Source organism: Coffea arabica, chromosome 3e, assembly GCF_036785885.1.
Source record: "Coffea arabica cultivar ET-39 chromosome 3e, Coffea Arabica ET-39 HiFi, whole genome shotgun sequence".
Classification (NCBI taxonomy): Eukaryota; Viridiplantae; Streptophyta; class Magnoliopsida; order Gentianales; family Rubiaceae; genus Coffea; species Coffea arabica.
The window spans coordinates 6,235,509-6,255,436 of record NC_092315.1 but is presented as its reverse complement, the minus strand read 5'-3'; the positions used below and the strand labels follow the sequence as shown (position 1 = coordinate 6,255,436).

At 36.0% G+C, this 19,928-nt stretch overlaps 4 protein-coding genes across 4 annotated transcripts; 2 read left to right on the top strand and 2 right to left on the bottom strand.

Annotated features, from left to right (window-relative positions):
- Positions 1-499: 499 nt before the first annotated feature.
- LOC113736262 (hydroxyethylthiazole kinase) lies at positions 500-3,363 on the top strand. The gene is made up of 2 exons (XM_027263151.2): positions 500-1,002; positions 2,800-3,363. The coding sequence occupies exons 1-2, from the start codon at positions 571-573 to the stop codon at positions 3,187-3,189; spliced, it is 822 nt and encodes a 273-aa protein (XP_027118952.1). The 5' UTR covers positions 500-570; the 3' UTR covers positions 3,190-3,363.
- Positions 3,364-3,947: 584 nt separating this feature from the next.
- On the bottom strand, positions 3,948-4,814 carry LOC113736263 (dirigent protein 18). Its single transcript, XM_027263152.2, has one exon. The coding sequence runs from the start codon at positions 4,812-4,814 to the stop codon at positions 4,068-4,070; it is 747 nt and encodes a 248-aa protein (XP_027118953.1). The 3' UTR covers positions 3,948-4,067.
- Positions 4,815-7,622: 2,808 nt separating this feature from the next.
- LOC113737969 (F-box protein At2g05970-like) lies at positions 7,623-8,843 on the top strand. Its single transcript, XM_027265101.1, has one exon. It carries the CDS (start codon positions 7,623-7,625, stop codon positions 8,841-8,843), a length of 1,221 nt encoding a protein of 406 aa, XP_027120902.1.
- Positions 8,844-10,213: 1,370 nt separating this feature from the next.
- LOC113737167 (uncharacterized) lies at positions 10,214-15,891 on the bottom strand. The gene is made up of 13 exons (XM_027264426.2): positions 15,839-15,891; positions 14,909-15,257; positions 14,431-14,507; positions 13,772-13,931; positions 13,535-13,559; positions 12,938-13,027; positions 12,499-12,670; positions 12,109-12,182; positions 11,460-11,529; positions 11,253-11,324; positions 10,968-11,101; positions 10,807-10,880; positions 10,214-10,451 (listed from the first exon to the last, which is right to left on the bottom strand). The coding sequence occupies exons 2-13, from the start codon at positions 15,144-15,146 to the stop codon at positions 10,378-10,380; spliced, it is 1,260 nt and encodes a 419-aa protein (XP_027120227.1). The 5' UTR covers positions 15,147-15,257; positions 15,839-15,891; the 3' UTR covers positions 10,214-10,377.
- Positions 15,892-19,928: the final 4,037 nt, after the last annotated feature.

Below are 19,928 nucleotides of genomic sequence, written 5' to 3'. Positions count from 1 at the left end.
ACATGAATACTAAACATAAAAGATTAAAGCAAGTAAATACAAGCTGAGATAATTGCCAAAATACAATCGTCCCAATAAAGTACGCTACCCCGATTGATCCTAAATCCCTATAAATAGATATAAACCATATTCAGTTGTTTGGATAGTGAATTATTTCTAAAAATTTATTTGTTTGTATGATGGACATATTTCTCAATTATATTTTATCTCACATATATAACATCAAAAAAGTATTATAGTATTTTTTGAAAAATCATCCCAAATAAGCTTGTATCCAAACACACTAAAGTAAACTATCTCTTATATTTAAAATACTTTATTTAAAATGTTTCATATGAAATTTAAAATTTGTGCAATGCTTTGCATGTTGTGTATGACATATATAATCATTTCATAAAAGAGCAACCAATGAAGTCTGAAGTGAATTTGATAGGCTAAAACAAACTAGTGCACAAATTGAGGGCCTTCAGTTGCAATATCCCCATCAAGCGATCAAGGTCTCCCTTTTCTCTTCCCCATCGGATTATCTCCCAAAATCAAGCAGCTAAAAACAAAAAAAGCAGCAACAATATGGACAACCCAGAAGAATGGAGACAACAGGCATGGGCCCACTTGACAAAACTCCGGCAAGAGTGCCCATTAGTCCAGTGTATCACGAACTTTGTATCAATGGATTTAATGGCCAACGTGCTTTTATCCGCCGGAGCATCGCCGGCCATGGTTCACTCAATTGATGAAATCCCTGAATTCACTCCTAAAGTTCACGCGCTCTGCATTAACGTGGGCACACTCACTCCTGACTGGCTACCGGCCATGAAGGTGGCTGCAGAGACGGCGAACAAAGAAGGGAAGCCTTGGGTTCTGGACCCTGTGGCAGCTGGTGCTTCCAGTTTCCGGTTGATGGCCTGTCTTGAACTTCTTGGGATGAAGCCTAGTGTTATTAGGGGTAATGGGTCTGAGATTCTGGCACTTTTTAAGGGTTCTGTCGACCCCAATTCAAAGGTTAGTTTCAAGATTGAATTTTTTGAAAATTTCTTGAGTTCGCAATTATTGTTTAGACGTGTGTTGGTGATGATGAATACACTTTGGTGTTTATTACGTTGGCTCTTTTATTTATGATATAATTCAGAGAAAGACTGGGAGGACAATATAGAAGGCTTTTACTTTGAAGTAATTATTGTTTTATCTTTTATGCATTTCTTGAATGAGTTTCTCTGTGCTAAAAGCGTAAAAGTTATGGAAATTTCGGAAGAGATTTGAATAGTCTAAATCTTTTATGCATTGGAAACAGTTGTAAAGTATTCAATTTTCTTAACTGCTGTTGCTCCATTGTTAATGGATATAAATCCATGCAAAGTTAATACAAATGGATTTTTGCAGCCTCGTCCTATTTTCAGTGGGAGATAATGCCCAAGTACCTTGCCCTGAAAAGGTCGCTGTGTTCATTACAAATCCCTAAAATAGGAGAAAGGGGATAAATTGAATCTTTCATAGGAGATTCATGTCCTTTGAGTTTGTTTTTCGTTAGTTTTACTTTATCTTCTGACAAGTTTACCCCGCATTATTGGGTAGGTATGGTCCTGCAGGTTTTGTAGATGGGCTATTGTGTTCTTGTATGAAACTTAGAAGTCAGGCTTCTTTCTTATTACCTTTGAGAGGTACAGCTCTGTAATCCTATCATATGACAAATATCTGTCTTGCTTTTGAAAGGGTGAATCTTTATTGCAAAAAGAAATATTGTTTCTGTGGATGTCTGTACATGAACTATACGTCCTTTTTATATATAATTTTCATTGTCTTATTGATTTTTAAGTTCTTAGTCTTGTTCAATCTGAATGCTGAGAAGAATGGAGAAATAAAATAGATTACTTGTGCTTCATGGAAGAAATGTTTCTAATAAATATGGAACTTAGATAGATCGGTGCCTGTGTACTTTGCATATTTGCTGTATTTTGCTTTGCATAAAAGACCAAAGTTGTTGAATAACTTGGTTCATATATTTCACCAAAGCAATGCATGTGATTGGTACACGGAGTTCATATTCGTGTCTTAGGTGAGAGTGGACTGCAGGAGCAATTTAACGCCCTCAGTTTCTTGGCATACTTGACTTAAGATTAGAAGCATTTGGCGGTGCTTATAGTCCCATGCTCGTCTCCCAGACTACTCGACTGAATGTCGTGCTAGATACTTTTTGGATGCTGATTTTACTGAGAGCCTGTGTTTGATTTTGCGACAGGCGAAATATTTTTCTTTAAGGATCATCAGTCCCATTTTACTTGCTGTTAAGCTGAGAACTCTCAGCTCCTGATTACTTGGACCTGCACCTTGATGTAACTAAATTAATGCATCAGATAACTTGGTTACTAGCCATATTACCCTTCCTTTGGTATCTCTTGCAAGAATACACGGATTTGAGTGTTTCATTGAGGTGACAGCTGATCCTGGAACATCCAGTATCATCTAATGCTTACCATCTAAACAAAATAAACATATCTGCAATTTCTTTTGTGGTTCTGTTGTCTTTCTTGGCTTCCAGTTCCTTTCTCTGGCAAATGATAATTCCAATCTGTGGAAATGATAATACAGGTTGTGGAAATGGAAGTCAGATTAGGGTGTGTATAAGATACTCGTAATAAAATCTCTATTTTCAGTTTCAGCTATTTAGTTTATTTTGTGAGTGACAAAAATCTTGTTGAAGAGTCATAGCAAGGGCGACTATCTTTGATGTTGAGTTAACTAAACTTCAACATAACATAGTTGGTTAATTTTGAGTTCTAATACATTTTTCTTTTGTAAAAGGGTGTGGACAGCAGACATGAATCTACAGATGTAGTGGAAGCAGCAAAATCCCTGGCTCAACTGAGTGGATGTGTGGTAGCAGTGTCTGGAGCTGTTGATGTTGTCACAGATGGACAGCAAGCTGTCAGCATACGAAATGGAGTAGCCATGCTGCAGAAGATTACAGCAACAGGGTGCTCGGTCACTGCCCTCATTGCTGCGTTTGTTGCAATTGATCCTCTACACGTAGTCGAAGCCACAGCTTCTGCATTGTCTTTGTTTGGTGTAGCCAGTGAGATAGGGATGGACATGGCAAAAGGTCCAGCTTCATTGCGGATGCACTTGATTGATTCACTTTATGGGCTTGATCAAGGTACAGTTTTTAATCGAGTGAAGATAACCAAGTTGTAATAATGCATTAGTGCAATAGAATGTACATAGGCAATAACTATTCCACCTATTTGAGTCATTTTTGCAGTCTGTATTGAGCCCATGATGCATGATCATTCTTAAGGATCTGACTTCTTGAAAAATAGATTATGATCATCTTAAGGTCTATACTATATGAAAATCAGTTCTAGATCATTTGTAGTAAATAATCGAGCTGTATTGTTTTATGCACTTACTACTGTCTTCCATCTTTGAATATAATTTGCAAGCTATTGGAATAGAAATTGTCTGTACTTAGTTTCAATATCATTGGGCTTTGGTAATATCCATCTTGAAGTTGTTTACATTGAACTTTATCTTCTAATGTATGGAAAGCAAAGCTACAAACTCAATAATGGAGATCACAGTCGAAAGATGATCACCTTGTAATTACTTTTAGTTTACTCTCTTTCATTCTGTTCATGGAGCAATAAATGAATTAGTTTCCATTTATTACTATGGTCATTATGTTAAGGAAGGAAATGATTAAATGTTGTTTTGGAAACAGTAACTTTAAATATTCTGTTATTCTTTCTTCATTGACTTTCTTATTTCTGGTTTCTGTGTTTTACTCTCTCTCTCTCTCTCTTGCTCTTTGAGGCATCAACATAGGCATTTAATTTTAATGTGAAAAATATCGTTATCCATGATTTTTTGTACAACAAGCAATTCTTAATTTTCTTTGCCGAGTCTGCTGATACAGAAAGCCATTGACAACAAATTCATGAATAGATAAGATGGAAACATAATTTTTTGTTTCTTTTTGAGCAATGGTATGTTGATATGATGAAATGCACAACAAGCTCACTCAATTTTCACACAAACAAACCAACATGTTTCTGTTGAGTAGCAAAACAATCTCAATAAGTAAGATGGACTGTGAGCCTCAGCAATGTCTCTGCACCATCTATAACATGCTGCCCAGATGGTATGAGTGATCGGACTTCCGCAAACCCACAAGCATTCTTGAAGTTGCCAGTGCCTCCTGTAACTGACAGACGTGACATGGTACTTCCAATCTTGTAAACTCCAAAGAAGTTCAAGCTATCACCATATTCCCCTCCTTCCATCATAGCTGTGAATGCCATCATCTGTGTACTCCCATCAGCAGAGCTTGCAACATACACTCCCTGGGCTTGCCCCAATGGCTGGGTGCCAAACTCAGGTGAAGAGGTTAAAATATCATCAATCACAGTTATTGTTCCAAAGCCGAGTCCCAGGCCATCAGGTCCAAGTTGGGTAGTGATTGGATTACCATTGTTATTGACATTGTTTTGACCAGTAAAAGCTGTACCTGCTAAGCCAGTACCCAAGGGAATGCCATTGATGTTGACGGTTGGGATTGCGCCATTGGCGTTGGGGATGACAACACCATTCTGAGGGGGAACGAAACCTAGAGGCCTTGCGAAAGGCACTTGGCCACTGTATATGTTGCCTAGCAAGCCAGTGATGGGTCTGGCTGTGGGATTGCTGCCTCCAAGAATGTCATGCATGTATAACTCGAGAATTGGCTCTCCTACTGGTGCAGGATCAACTGCATCTACAATAGCATGTATGGCTGCAAATACCATTGCAAGGAAAATGGATATTGAAGATTGCTTGAACATGTTGAGAATTATGGATTTCAACCTTGGATTTCAAGGGATTTTCTGATGTATAATGAAGAAGAAAATGTTTTTCTAAATTCAGGATGCACAATTGTTTTTGGTCTCCTGTATATATAGTGATCAGAGAATGTTAGAGCATTTCGTGGAGTTGTTATTTGGCTGGAAATGATAGTGAAGTTGTTGTTTGGCATCATAAAGAAGAGAAAAATGGTGCAGTTGTTGTTTAGCATAAAAAAGAGGAAAAAAATGGTGAAGTTGTTGGAGATTGGAATATCTTAAACTAGAACGCTTCCACTTCTCCCCAGGCCATCCACAGAGGGAGGAATATTGCATTTCCTGTGTTTCTTTTTGGAAATTTGAGGGCTTTGTTTAGAGATATGATTTTGTTACATCCGAGTGAATAAGGCCCTTGTTGAGTTTATCCACTTTGGTAAATAATTCAAAAGCTATACACTTAGTTCAATCAATTTTTTGGCTATACCAGATTATTGCCTCCTGATCTTTTCTTTGCGGTAAACTGTAATATAAAAGGTTCCATTTGGATTGTCACTATTTTCGGGGAAAAAAAGAAGAAGAAGATTTGAGAATGGCTTGGTTCTCGTTTGTTTTAAATTATCCAAAATTTGATTATAAAAACTAATTATAGAGAATAATGCCAGTTTATAATCGGAATACAATGTTAAAAGAGACCATTAAAAATTTTGATTTTTCAAAATAATCAGGTAAAATGATCAAATGATAATAAATCCAATACTTCTTTTACACATTTCCCTGAAAAGGTTGCTGTGTTCATTACAGGTAAAAACTGTTTGTTTGCTTGTCTGTTGTGCAGGTGTTGGAATTCTTGCTAGATTCCAGAATGAAGTTAGAGCTGTTGCTTAAAGTTGGAGAGGAAAGAGGGAAAAAAGGAAAAAGGAGAATAGAATACAAATTTGGGAATTTAAGTCCCTTATGAATTTGTCACAAGATCTTTCCACAATATCTGTTTTAGTTTTGTACTTCTGTTTATATTCTCTTCTCTAGAGATCGATTAGGTATTATCCCATTAGTACAAACCAATCCGTTTTGACCTCAATCAAGTTAAACTAGTTTCTGAGGGTGGAACAAAATAGAGTTGTGACCTCTTCACTGCAGCAAGTTATTAACCACACATGAAGACTAGAATTCTTGAATATGAAGGGGGGGATCTCAGAACACTAGAATGGTTTTAGTGAAAAGTGCTTATGGAAGTAAATTTGCCGAGATTATGAGATGTACCAAAGCCAATGTTTGACAAAAAAAAAAAAAGCCAATGGACTCTGGTCCTTACATGGTTCTTTAATCATAATTTAGATGGATGTTTCCTCTGTCAATGATTGTTTCTTTACTTCCATATCCGGATGTCATGGTTCTAGCTTCAAAGGACTCGTTTTTAAATTCTGCATTTTTTTTTTCATTCTCAAGAATTGGGCTAGATCTTACACTAAATCTATAAGTAAATCTTATATATATCGATGGTGTATACACTATCACGGTTGGATATACGATACGTATGCAAAATTTGAATTATGTGTTATGTGTCTAATGATAAAAGTGCATGCACTGTCAATGTATAGAACATTAATCTTAAATTTTATTTGCCCTGCAACTTGGGATTTTTGTAGAGGAAGAAGTCGACCAATTCATGAATTATACTTTTGAATATGTGGATTTAGTTTCAGAATTTACTCTTCAAAGATTGTTCCCTCATTGCTAATCATGCATTGTACCCATGACTGCACTTTAGTAGGTGATTTTGAATTTAGGAAATTTATGTATTCAACATCCTTAATCCGGTAATAAGCCAATTCCTACAAGACTCCTTATAAACTGTATTAAACACAGCAATAACATATTAAGCCTCTGCAACAATATCCAATTTTGTGAATTTTGGTTAAGGTAAAACCTTGGTCCTTCAAGGGCAAATTTGTTTAGTATTTGTTATTCTTATTTTTTGCTTTGGTGAAAATTGAAGTGCAACAGATACCTAAACAATGCTCTCCATAAAGGCGTGATCAAGAAAATGAACATATAAGGACTTCCCTAACATTCCAATCCAAAGGCGTGATTCTGACAAGGGAAAGAACAGCGCCTTCATTTCAATTGAATCTCCTATCTTCGGATCAAAAACCCCAAATCCCATCCTTGCTTCTTTTTGGCTTAGGAGTTAATACCTCTGTAGCAATTTGACGAGGTCCTGAATCATTTACAGCAGTTAAAATCTGCATATAACGGGGGTGAAATTTTTGGAAACCAATTGAAAAGTCAAATCCAGGTCAAAATTGGAGAAGTTTATTAAACTACAAGAAATTCCAAATTGCCACCGCCGTGGTAATTTCCTAAATCCTGATCCCCCAACAATTGTTGGAAACATCAAACGCAAACCTACATCTTCGATTCCTTTAAGAATTAGAGAAAGACCAACTCGTATAACTATAGAACTCTTACATTATTATGCTTCATATATACATGTCCCTCTTCAATCAAATCTTTGCTACTCGTGAGACTCCATTATTCTCCAAAAAATTCAGCAAATTAGGGAAAGACCAACTCGTCTACCTGTAGAACTCTTACATTATTATACTTCATATATACACGTCCCTCTTCAATCAAATCATTGCTACTCGTGAGACTCCATTATTCTCCAAAAAATTCAGCGAATTAGAGAAAGACCAACTCGTATAACTATAGAACTCTTACATTATTATGCTTCATATATGCACGTCCCTCTTCAATCAAATCTTTGCTACTCGTGAAACTCCATTATTCTCCAAAAAATTCAGCAGAAAAATGACTGGGAATAACAAGAAATCACGGCCAAATTGGTCTGAGCTGAATCAAGACCTTCTTGGAATTATAGCTTCAAAGCTGTTATACCCAGATATCATACGTTTCAAAGCAGTTTGTTCTTCATGGTTTGCTGCGGCTGAGAGATATTCTTCACCAGGGCCACTTCTGCTTTGTCCTTTAACTCGAGAAACTGACGCTGAACATGTAAGACTTGGTGCATGCAGCATAAAAGACGGAACAATCTACGATCTCAACATGGAATTCGAAAAACCTGAAGATGTTTTTTCAGCATCTGATGGTTTTCGATTTATAGGTTCCTCACATGGCTGGATGGTGGCTGAAGACAAGGGTTCGGAGCTTTATTTGCTGAATGTTTTCTCCAGAACCTGCATCCCACTCCCTGGAAAAGGCACCATTCCAACAACACAGAGTTATGGGCCTAAGTTTTCTTTGATTCAATCTCCCACAATGATTCAGAAAGCAATATTAACTGCTAATCCATCATTAGATGAGAACTACAAGGTCATCATCATATACGGTTGCCGCGAGAAACTTGCTTTTTGTGGCTTTGGAGACCAAGAATGGGTGAGATTTAGCAATTCTGAAGGCTATGATGATGTTGTATGCTATGATATGCTGCTATATACATTGAGGGAAGGGCAAATCGAGGTATGGGAAATTTCTGATTCTTGTTCTCCTACCAAAAAGATATGCCTGGAATGTTGTTACACAACAGACTCGAGTTATCCAAGAGAGATTTGCTGTACTCAATGGTACTTGGTGCCATCATTGGGGGAACTTCTGCTCATTGAGAGGTTTATCGGGGAGTTCGTGGATGATCAAGGCCAGCTTCATCCTGAGGGAGATCTTCTGACAGATGAAGATAGCCACCCTCTGCTTTTTCCTTATAAAACGTTCAGCTTCCAGGTTTACAAGTTAAATATGATCGAAAAGAAATTGGAAAAAGTGACATCGTTGAAGGATCAGGTGATCTTTTTGGGTGGAAATCATGGGATTTCACTCTCTGTTAAGGATTATCCAGAATTCATGCCGAACTCGATTTATTACACTGATAATTATTGGGATCGGATGCATGAAGATTACTTGTATGGAGGTCATGATTTTGGCTCATACAGCTTAGAAGAAAACAGCATTGCTTCACTTGTGCCTTATTGTGTGGAGAGATTTGATCCAACACCCTTTTGGGTTTTGCCAAATTAGTGAGGCTTGTAACTAGTAGTAATGGACACGTACAAATGAACTTGATGATTTTTTTTCCCTTCCCATATTATGAAACATTTTCTTACTTTCAAATCAAAAAAATTAATTATTAGAAATAGCATCCCAATTTTTCCTTTTTTGTTTAACTAATTGTCTTCAGGGCATATTTTTGTGATGCATCGACAATCTTCAGACCTTAAAATTGAAATGTCAAATCTTGATCAAAGCAAGGCCTCAGTTGCATTATCAAAGAAATATTGCTCTGTGATGTTACCTCTCTGTCTGAGTGAAGAACTTGGAAACAAATGTAACAGTCTAGTGGTGTAATATTTGTATAGTATTTCTGGATGGCATCTGTGATTTCATATCTCCAAACTTCTTACAGAACTTGATGGCACCTTCTTTCCTTCTTCTCATTCCAATTGACCAAAACAGGTATCAATGTAGTATGCAAGATTGGTGAATTCGCAGGAGGCAAGATTGGCACCTTCTTCCATTTTCAGGTGTATTAAATTCTTGTCCCTCATTCCATCCAATCTCTTCCAGCCCCCATTTTCATTCTTGAATTTGCTAATTTATTTGGCCTATTTATGAATGATAACTCGTACAGAAATTTAACAGAAAAAAACTACAGAAGAGGAGGGCAAAGGCCAAGAGGGGGATTACCAAATTATGATACAGAGAATAAATGTTAGATTGATACAGCTTCGTTTTTCTTAAATTCTCAGTATTTGTTTCGACAATGTCATATTATTGTAAAATACTTGCTTCACAATTCAATCATGAAGATGAGGCCAAAAAGCTAATGACAAAGAAAACATCTTATTTTTTTTGGTGATTAACATTTTAAGAAACTAATTTTTTCAGTTTTTGAGTTGCAAAAATACATAGTAAGTACTTACTTCTTTAAAAAAAAATTTGGGGCGAGAAAATTAATTATGTGCTTGGATAATTAATCTCCTAGTATTTCCATTGCGTTTAATGGTCTTGATTTTGATTTGTTCACTTTACAGATTATGATTAGCTCCTTGTACCAAAAAAAAAAAAAATTCACTGCAATTAAGTTAAGTGCAAGAATGCAAAATGGTTTTTGAGGATCTTGAAAAGATGGAAACAATGAAAATGATAATAACTATAAAGTGATTGCTGCTGAGATGACATGAGATATAATCCAAAAACAAAAACTTATTGGCAATTTGAGAATCTGAAACTCAAAATAAATGAAATGATTATTACATTTTTTAATGAGTGTCATTTTATTGAGCAATGTTGTGTTATATTTCGCGCCTTCTACTTAAACGAGTAAAGATTGATGAAAGGCGTGGACGAAGCATGTGCTTTATTTGCTTAGTAGGGACATTAAATACTACTTATTGTTTTTCAGGGGTTATCTTTATTTTGTACTCTGACACACAATTTGATTGCCACAACAAATGAAGAAAAAAAATAGAGATACAAATCTGCCAAAAAAAAGAACTTGTGCTCGATTTATACATTCGTGGAAGAACAAAATCCAAAATCCTGAAGCTAGATTTTATACTCCCTGCACAGGCTCTTCGTGGTGCATAACTTTGTTCTGTCTCACTACAGGGGAAATCAATTTCCACACTGCAATGAAAAATGTAAACAGTATTACAAACAGCAAGAATTGCCTAGCATGACAAGACTCAGATTGTTTATCTCCAAAATCTAGACTCTGCTGATTTTCAATTTTATGATGGCATGCAAATCTGTCATTCCTCCTGTTGGAAACCTGTACAGATTATGGGGTACTCTTATGGTGTACTCTTTATGTGGCTTGGAACTGGGAAAAGGTAAAGAGAAGCTTTGCAAAGGCCATGACCATGACAATCAGCTGTGGAACTCCAACAATGGCTAGATGCATACACAAAGTAAATCTGAAACAGAAGCTTTGATCACAGAAGGAATTCGAGAGTTAGGGATAACAGTTAAATTAACTCACAGTATATTGTGGCCGCAAACCATTCATTGATGATCTTCACCCATGTACTAGCCCAGCCAACATCAATGCACCATCTGTTGTTTGAGATTGATTCATGAGGAAAGTAGATCAAACTTGAGCAGGAAAAGAGGTCTATGGAGCATTGAGAGCATAGTTGTTACCTTTTTGTCAAGCTATCTAGATTCCAACTGATGAATAGCATTGCAAAGTACATGGCCCCCAGGGAGAACACCAAGTGGAAAAAGCCATACTTATATGGGATATCATCCTCCGATTGAATGTCGTCTTTACGAAACTGGAAGACAATGAAAGCAAAATCAATAATCCCTCCGGAAGATGAAGAAATTATCTGCTAAACGATGCCTGATATTATCAGAATAAAGTGCGCTTCTGGTGCAACAGAATGACTGCATCTGTGGTTTCATTGATAAAGAACCTCAGTTCACCTGAAAGGTTTGTGAATCAATTCCAGTGGAAAAAGTTGCCATGACAATTGCACAAACAGCTATAAAAAAGCCCTGGAAGCAACAGAATGGAGATGTGCACTTCAGTTGAATAGTTTAATGCAAAGTAGGAAAGTTTTCTTAGCTCTCCATTTTTGGCAGTTACGACTGATAGGGGAATAGGTATATCAAAAGGATGTTTTCTCTTACAATTACAGTTGTCCAACCTCCATGTCCGCTATCTTGGGTCTGAGGGCTACATTTAGCAGTAGCTGGTTCACTGGAAAACATATAGGCAAAAGCAGAAAGCATTAAGTTAGTTTAAAACAAAATGTCAAAAAATTTGAAGATTTTCTTAATCCACATTATAAGGCTGAAGTAACTGTAAATGTTTGAGCTGGAATGAATATAGTGATTTGTCAAGTATCAATCAAAGCTACTATCAAAGTTTGAAGGGAGACTTGATAAAAGTGAACATAGGAAATTCTAACCAAAATCTTTCAACTGAAACAGAAAATAATCGATGCTTATTCAGAATATTTGGTTGCTTTTGCTGGTGAGAAAAGGGTTATTTTTATATATATAGAATTAGATCTTGTTCAAAATCATCAATTTCTAACTAGCAATACTCTCTCTTTATCCACTATGCTAATCCAGCAGAATTGAAAAAATGACGAAATGCCTACACGTTAAGATTTAAGACGGAAATATTAGGCCGGACAACCTATAATGAGCTTAATATATTAGCAATGCACATGTAGAATTCTCCAGCAAAGAATCTGAAACTCAGAACTTCTTGACAAAATGCTTGTTCTATCTGTATAATTTTCTGATTACTTTCATGCATGAAAACTCTCACCTTCTGATAGCACTCCAACAAAGGAAAACAATATAAGAAGCCATAATCCCTGAAGACAAAAGACCTCTATTCACCTGTCCTAAGCATGGAAATAACCATGAATTAGATGTAAGTATGGCACATCAACATCATAAATGAAGTACACACACACACACACACATATATATTTTGGACTGCAAACATGGTGTAACTTTGAAGTGAGAGCATATAAGAGAATCTGCACTTTTGTTCTATAGTTGGCAGACAGATTACATGCAATGTATGGGCTGTAACTTAAATTTGGGCATGTACAAGTCAAATAATCTTTCAATGAAGTAACTTCATTATTAGTGGAAGCTTTGTATATCGATGAAGTTACAATACTTGGAAATGCATTCTCTTGGAACTTACCTTAGAATGCAAGGATATAATCATCATTACGGCTAGCAAAATTCCTGTCCAGGAGATGAAGAATATGTTGAGAGTGCAGGATGCCTTTGAGGCATAGAGCACAAACATCAAAACAATCCCGCAAACTGAACCAATGTAGAATAAGGTTGACATGAATATTCCCAGAGAGCAGCTGCAAGGGATGTTAAGTGCAATGCAAGTTAAACATCATAATGGTCCATATATGTGAAAAAAAAAAAAAAAAGAACTTAATTCCCTTGAGCCAGTGGGGCGCCTGGAGTAAAATAAGCTCCATAGCTGATGTTTGATCTAGGATACAGCCGTTTAAGTCATCATAGTCTTTCAAAAGTTCCCTACTTTTAATTCGTATTCATTTACAAAACGACAGATGATATGAGCTTAGATAGGACTATGTTTACTGCAAATCAAGATCACATACCTATGTTTCTTTTTCTCATCAGGCATCCAGTAGTCATTCCACCACGTGATGAACTCAATAACACTTACAAGTTGGAGAAGAAGAAATATCCTGCAGCATATGAAGTAAAATGTGACTCCAGGAGCCCAAAATCAACAAGGAGCATTTGCTATAATTGAAGCCAAAAGGCGACAATTTCTCACTATATAAATCCAGCAGGCCTAAGATAATTGAGACTCGTACTTAACAAATATATTTGTTAAGGACATGAACAGATATGGTAAATTCTCAGGCTCATTGTGCCAATGGGAAAAAGCTGTAATTCTTTGCTAGGCTTTGGATGTGTAAGCCATCTTCTTTATGTAATATTCATGTGGAAAGATATGCAGAACCAATTTTTGACACATTTAAGAAGGAAAAATACTTGGTACGCTGACTGATTTCAGACATGCAGTTCCAATTAGTGTATAAGAAAACACTGCCTAGAATGATTATATTACAGAACTTGAAGGAAAAGCTCCATCATTAAAATGTGAAGAATTTTGAAGTGGACGTGCAGTTCTAAACAATCAGATTGTTCTAGTGAAATTTTAAGGTAGGAGAAGTTTTGAAGGCTACCCCGCGCCAATGCGAGCAATTTCACCTGCGAGAAGAAGCAAGTAAACTAAATTAGTTCTTGACTAAGAAAGAAAAACGACATAAGACAGGAATTGACTATATTGCGGAATGCCAAGGAAAAGCTTTCATGTTCGAAATGTAAGAATTTTGTGTTGCATTAGGTTTAACAACAGAATCAAGTGGTCACGACTCGTGAAACAAATCTTGTATATTCAAATTGGATTTCAGCGGACGTACCATAAACTTGAATATAATCGGACGGGACAAAGAATGGAATCACCAAGGAGATAATCAGTATAACAAACTTCAGAGCCCACCATCCAGAATGCCATTGGTTGCGGGCTTGATGCAACTTCTTCGTGTTACATGTTGTAAGAAACATTCCGAAAAAGAATATCTGAATTTCATGTCAAGGTGTCCACTTTTGATATTACGCAGAAGTATGCAATTTAGATAATTTGAACTTTCTAGTGAAGGATGAATAACTGCTGTTCAGTAGCCTGATAAATTCTCATGGGTATACAGGCAATGAGGAAAAAATCCATGCAAGAGAAAGAGAAGTTGGAGCCCAATAGCAATTCTGGAAAGTATTAACTCATGAAATCATGCATCAATTCTATCTAGACATGATATATTACAGGATCAAGCTAGATGGCCTATGATAATTGTCTAACTAAGACAAAAATCGCTTTATCTGGCATTCATGCTCCAAAGTCTAACCCTGGTATCGAAATTGAACTCACATTTTTCCAGTAAACACCTAAACAGAACATTTTCAATAATTCACTTACTCAAATATAAGCTGGGAGGCCTTCCCGGTTAAGGCTTTATGCAAACTCAATTAATTCTCAATAAGCAAGAATTAAGCACTGATGACTCTTTCAAGAAAAAGATACAAAGCATCCTAAACTGACACGAAGAACACCGAGCGTGTGAAAGCAACCAGTTTGTCCAACTCTACATGCTTTTGAATCTGCAGAAAAAGATGGGAAAGGGGTCATAACAGATGATATTATAAACACCTGTCCTCTTATACATGTGTATTGCACATGAATGAGGATAGTCAAATGACATGAGCGTATATGAACTACTTCATACACTTTAGATTAAGAGGAAAAAATTGAATGACAAAACCATGCAGTCTTTTCCTGTAATATTCTCATCAAATAAGACTGAAATGAAAATATTAGGGACATCCAACAAATATATGAACATTCAATGAACATCTGGTAGAAAGACAGAGAAAATGAAAGCATCCATCATCGTAAACTTCAAGTAAATTATCCTTTAGAGTTCACGGTCCTTTAAAAAAAATAGAAATAATTTATAAAAACAGTAAATTCATGACAACTTGAAACTGGACTCTAGACTTACAGTGAAGTAGAGGGAGAATCTTTTCTCCATAGTCACGAAAGAACCAAGCTGTAAGATTTATTATCAAGAAAATCATGCCATAAGCATAACGGGCTCGAAGAGATTTCTTCTTTTTAACCAAGCTCTCGTTACTCTTCTGTTCCAGTTGTCCGCGCTTTTCTGCTGGATGTATAGCCACATTGTCACTTAATTTGACTTCCACCATGGTGGCTTCATCTGGTGCAGCAGACTCAACCATCCTACAATTCCGGCTGCAATATTCTGAACAGGAACTTCAGATACGACAATCTATAATCATCCAAGGCAAAATGCTCTGGCTAAGTCAATTATCTGCCAATGCCATTGTATCCTGAGCCCAGTAAGTAAAATTGTGCAACAGTGAGCTCAGGCTTCCGATTTTGGAAATCCCTTTTACACTCAAGGACAATAATGACTTAAGGAGCACTTTTCCATTTGATAATGCAGCTTAGATGTGAAATGAGCAGTTCTTTATATGGTATGCAAGTTTAGATGTCCAAATAATTATTCCCTGATAAATTTATCAGCATGCTTCACCAACCAAATTCATTTTCGTCAAAGTCACAGTAAGGATGTTAAACAAGTTAGTATTAGTTCTCCGTATGTAAAAGAAGTTCCAATTGCAAGAACAAAATGCAGCAGAAAAATGAGTCCTAGAACAATGCAAGCTGGCTAAAGAATATGTCAGACATAGCTAAACTTCTAGAGGAGGATTGGATTAAATTAAATCTGAGTTTGAGGAATGTAGATTGACTAAAAAAATTAATACACTACCAAAACCTTGAAAACATGAATTGTACAATTACTTGTAAAACACTCCTAGAATGACAGCTAGCACTGGTCTGATAGTGTTGCAACTAACTGATACAGGACAGCTGAAGAAGTGTCAAAATGATAGAGTAAATGGCTAACCTTTCTCTGTTTTGGTTTTGGAGAGAGGACTGGGTTGAGGCTTGAGACTTGAGAGTCGCACTTCTTCAGCCAGAAGTTAGTGAAGCTCTTCAGCCAGAAGTTAGTGCGACTCTCAGCCAGAAATTCCACTTTACCCCCTTGTGGTTTAGCGTTTTTTCACATAACCCCCCAGTGGTTTCAAAAGCTATACATAACCCCCTTATGGTTTGGATTAAAGTGTCAAAGTGACGGAAATGATCATTCATAACGGCGTCATGTAAAATGTCAAAATTACCCTTATGTAAAGTTGAAAATTATTTATTAACCAATGGGGGTTATGTGTATATTTTAAAAATCATAAGGGGGTTATATGGTAAAGTACTAAACCATAAGGGGGTTATATGGTAAAATATAAAAAGCATACGGGGTTAATGTGTCATGTATTTATAAGGGTAATTTCGACATTTTTAAAAGTTCCGTTACGAGTGACTATTTCCGTCACTTTGACACTTTAATCCAAACCATGAGGGGGTTATGTATAGCTTTTGAAACCATAGGGGGGTTATGTAAAAAAAAGGGTAAACCACAGGGGGGTAAAATGTAATTTGCCCTATTTAAATATAGAACCAACAAAACTCTCAGCTTCTGATCTTCTAGACAAAAGGCCAAATGGAAAAAGCAATAAACAACAGCCCACAATTGGTCACATGCGTGCTAATTAATCAAATCTCACTAAAGAAGAATATCCTCCAAATTCTGCACCTTCTCTGCCCTCATTTTCACAACCTTAATTAAGGCATAATTGTTGTCAAACCTTAACAAGCACTCTTGTTTTTAATTACAGAATTTTATAGTCCCTGAGAAATTAATTTAGCTGATATATAATGGTTCACATATAATTGTAAACTAAACCAAGAAATTCACTGAAAGTTGTAGCCTAAAATCAATTCCATTTATCTAATTTCAAATCAAACGAATTCCCACCATTAAGTGCAATCTACAATCCCGTTAATATTTTTCCTCCTTTAATAAAGAGTAATTAGCTAAATCCAAAATCGAAGTTTTCCAGTGGTTTAAAATCATTCAAGACCCTTATTCCTCTCATGTTTGTGCTTTACGTGCTTACAAGACAAGCCCGGAAGATAAAAAGGAAGCTGTTTTTGCTGACTTACTAAAATAGAAAAATGTAGTTGCATGCAACAACAAATAGAAGAGGACATGTTTGGTTGGGCCAAGCAGGTTGACTATGGATGCCTGGATGGAAACCTCATTGATTTCTTGAAAGCTGGGGTCCCCATAACGCGTTTAAGGGGACTCTATAGTAACCGTTACAAGAAAGTAGCAACAGGACGGTGCTCGAGAATTGGTGACTAATTATTTAACAAATACCATCACCATTCGGCCATAAGCAATTACTATCGGTTTCACTGCTGAAACAGAGTAAAGCAAGAAATCTTGAGGTCCATTGTCTTTATCAAATGAAATGACCAAAATTAGAGGAGGCATTGATTGCCAGGTATCTGTCTGTTCAAGAAATAAATTTTGTGACCAAGTGGCAAAATCAATTGTTTCAAATGCTATTCTGATGGGTTAAGTAACATTTACAAAGAAGGTGACCACCCCAAAATAGCTAATATTATTGTTATTTCATAGCCGAGAAAATGTCACTTTATACACGATACTCGACTTCGCACGATAAAGATAAAGTAAAAGATGGCACACCTTCTTTATAAAGGATTCTCACGTTTATATCTACCGTGTTAAAAACATATCGTGATTTTCGATAAATTTTTTTATAAGTGAGCTCATAGTTTCATACATACTATGCCACAGAATATGCAAAAGTGAATAGCATTGCACATTGTGGTACAATTTGCGCTTTACTAACACTACTAGCTATAGTGGTGCTACCAAATTATTTGGCAATCTTATGCAAAATATCTGGAGCATGATTGTTACTTAACCCTTTTGAACTTTTTTGCTGTTTTTGTTTTTACACTCGTTGATTATGGGATGAGTTGGTTCACAATTCAAAACATTGTACGTGTTGTTGTGTGGTTAGTTGGCCTTATGATTGGATTTAGGTGTGTCCTTTAGGTTGAGTCATTGAGCTCTCGCTCTCTCTGGGCAGGAATCAATGCCAAAAGAGAAAGGCAAAATGGATTTGGTGGAAGTTGGCAGGACTAATGCAGTGAGCCTCCTGAGTGAGGACTTCTCTCAACTCCTTCCACAAGATTTGGAAGAAATACAAGCAAGAAACAGAAAATGCTGCCATGATGATGATAATTAACTTATAGTAGTGTTAATGCATAAACAGCTTAGTTTCTATTTTCAAGATAATTTTGCATGAAATGTTGAACTTGCCCTTCTCACGTCCAGATGCAGTTTGAACTTAAAAGCGTATTAACAAAAGTTATTATAGAAATAAAATGTGGGTTATTACAACAATATCATTTGCCTCCCAAACTAGAAATTTTCTTACATTGACTGGATCACAAATTCAGTTTTAGTTTTTGGTAGACAAATTAGATTACAAATTGAGTCATGGAAACATCGAAATTTCATTAACTTCCTAACAAATCCATCATTAGAAAATGGCACAGCAAAATCTGGAGGATCTTTCCTTTAAAAAACATGATCATATATGAAGTTTACATTCTTTAATTGCACATTGGCAACTTTATTATGATTCCTACTCACTCAAGAATTATTAAAGAATGCACATGAGCAACTTTATTATAATTCCTAATCACTCAAGAAATATTAGACACCTCTAAACTTGTTAGCTCCCTTTTAATGTCGCCAATTAGAGGGGCCTAAACTGGATACTAATCATGAAACAGTTTTACACTTGGATGTGAAATGACAACAGCATACAGCTAGTACTCTCTCCCATGGGTCGGCATGTGAGCACCCGTTTGGGTTTCATCCAAGGCCTTTCATTCATTATTGGGTTATGAAGTGCAATCCAGCTTGTTATTTACCAAGAACTAGTTTCAAAGGTCCACTTAGGTATAACACTTCTGGATTCAGATTTTTTTCTACTTGAGAATTAAAATGAAAATTATTACAAAATTTGAATGCACATGAAGTATAACTTTATATCCTTTTTTTAACAAAAAAAAAAATACTTCCTCGGTAGAAAGAAAGGATAATTTCGGACCAGTAAGATGCGTACTTGCATATGGAGGAATTTTTTTTGTTTATTGGTTGAAGAAGTGTTAACCTAGTCGTATGAAAGCTTTTATTCTCTGTTCTCGCAAAGAAGGATAAGAGTAAATCTTATATACACTAACAATGTATGTATTATCTTTGTTAGATTTATGACACATATACAAAAGTGAGTGTTTAATTTCAATTTTTACATAATTGTCATTCATAAAAAACTAACAGTGTATACACTGTCAGTATAGGAAAGATTAATTCTAAAATAAAAACTTTTGTTTGATAGAACCCATTTTGTTCCTAAGATTCTTTTTGGTCCATCCCAATGAAAATGTTTATCTTTTAAAAATAAAAGTTATGGAGTAAAATATCTAGACGTCATTGAACTATCTGCATTGTCTTTTTGTGGTCACTTCACATCAGAGATTCAACTTCTAAAAGTTTATATTTTGAAAATAAAATTTACAGGGTAAAAACATAGATGTCACTGCTAAACTTTGTGCATTATCTATTTGTGGTATACCGTTGATCGTTCCATCTAATGTTGGGTTCCAATAAAACTAAAAGGACCAAATTTCCTGCTTAGGTTTTATGACCTACTCCTAGAGTTTATTGAGTGATTAGAGATTGTAATGTTGTTGCAAATTTCTTCAAGGAGTGTACTGTGCACAAATTTTTACCAGAAGCAATGGGATAGCGATATGCATGAAGATACATTTTTGGGTTCAAGAGCAAGAAATCACACTAAAGGAAATGAAGTAACATTACCTCTTAGGTAAAAGAGTTTTTTTTTTGGTCGACATAGCTCTTGCTTACATCAAACTAATCCTCTGCGGTTATGCAAAATCTATCCAAGATACACAGCATTTTACTAGCAGGGTCGATCTGGTGATCTCAAATAACTACTCAAAAGTGATTACCATACGAATTACCTATTGGAAATTAG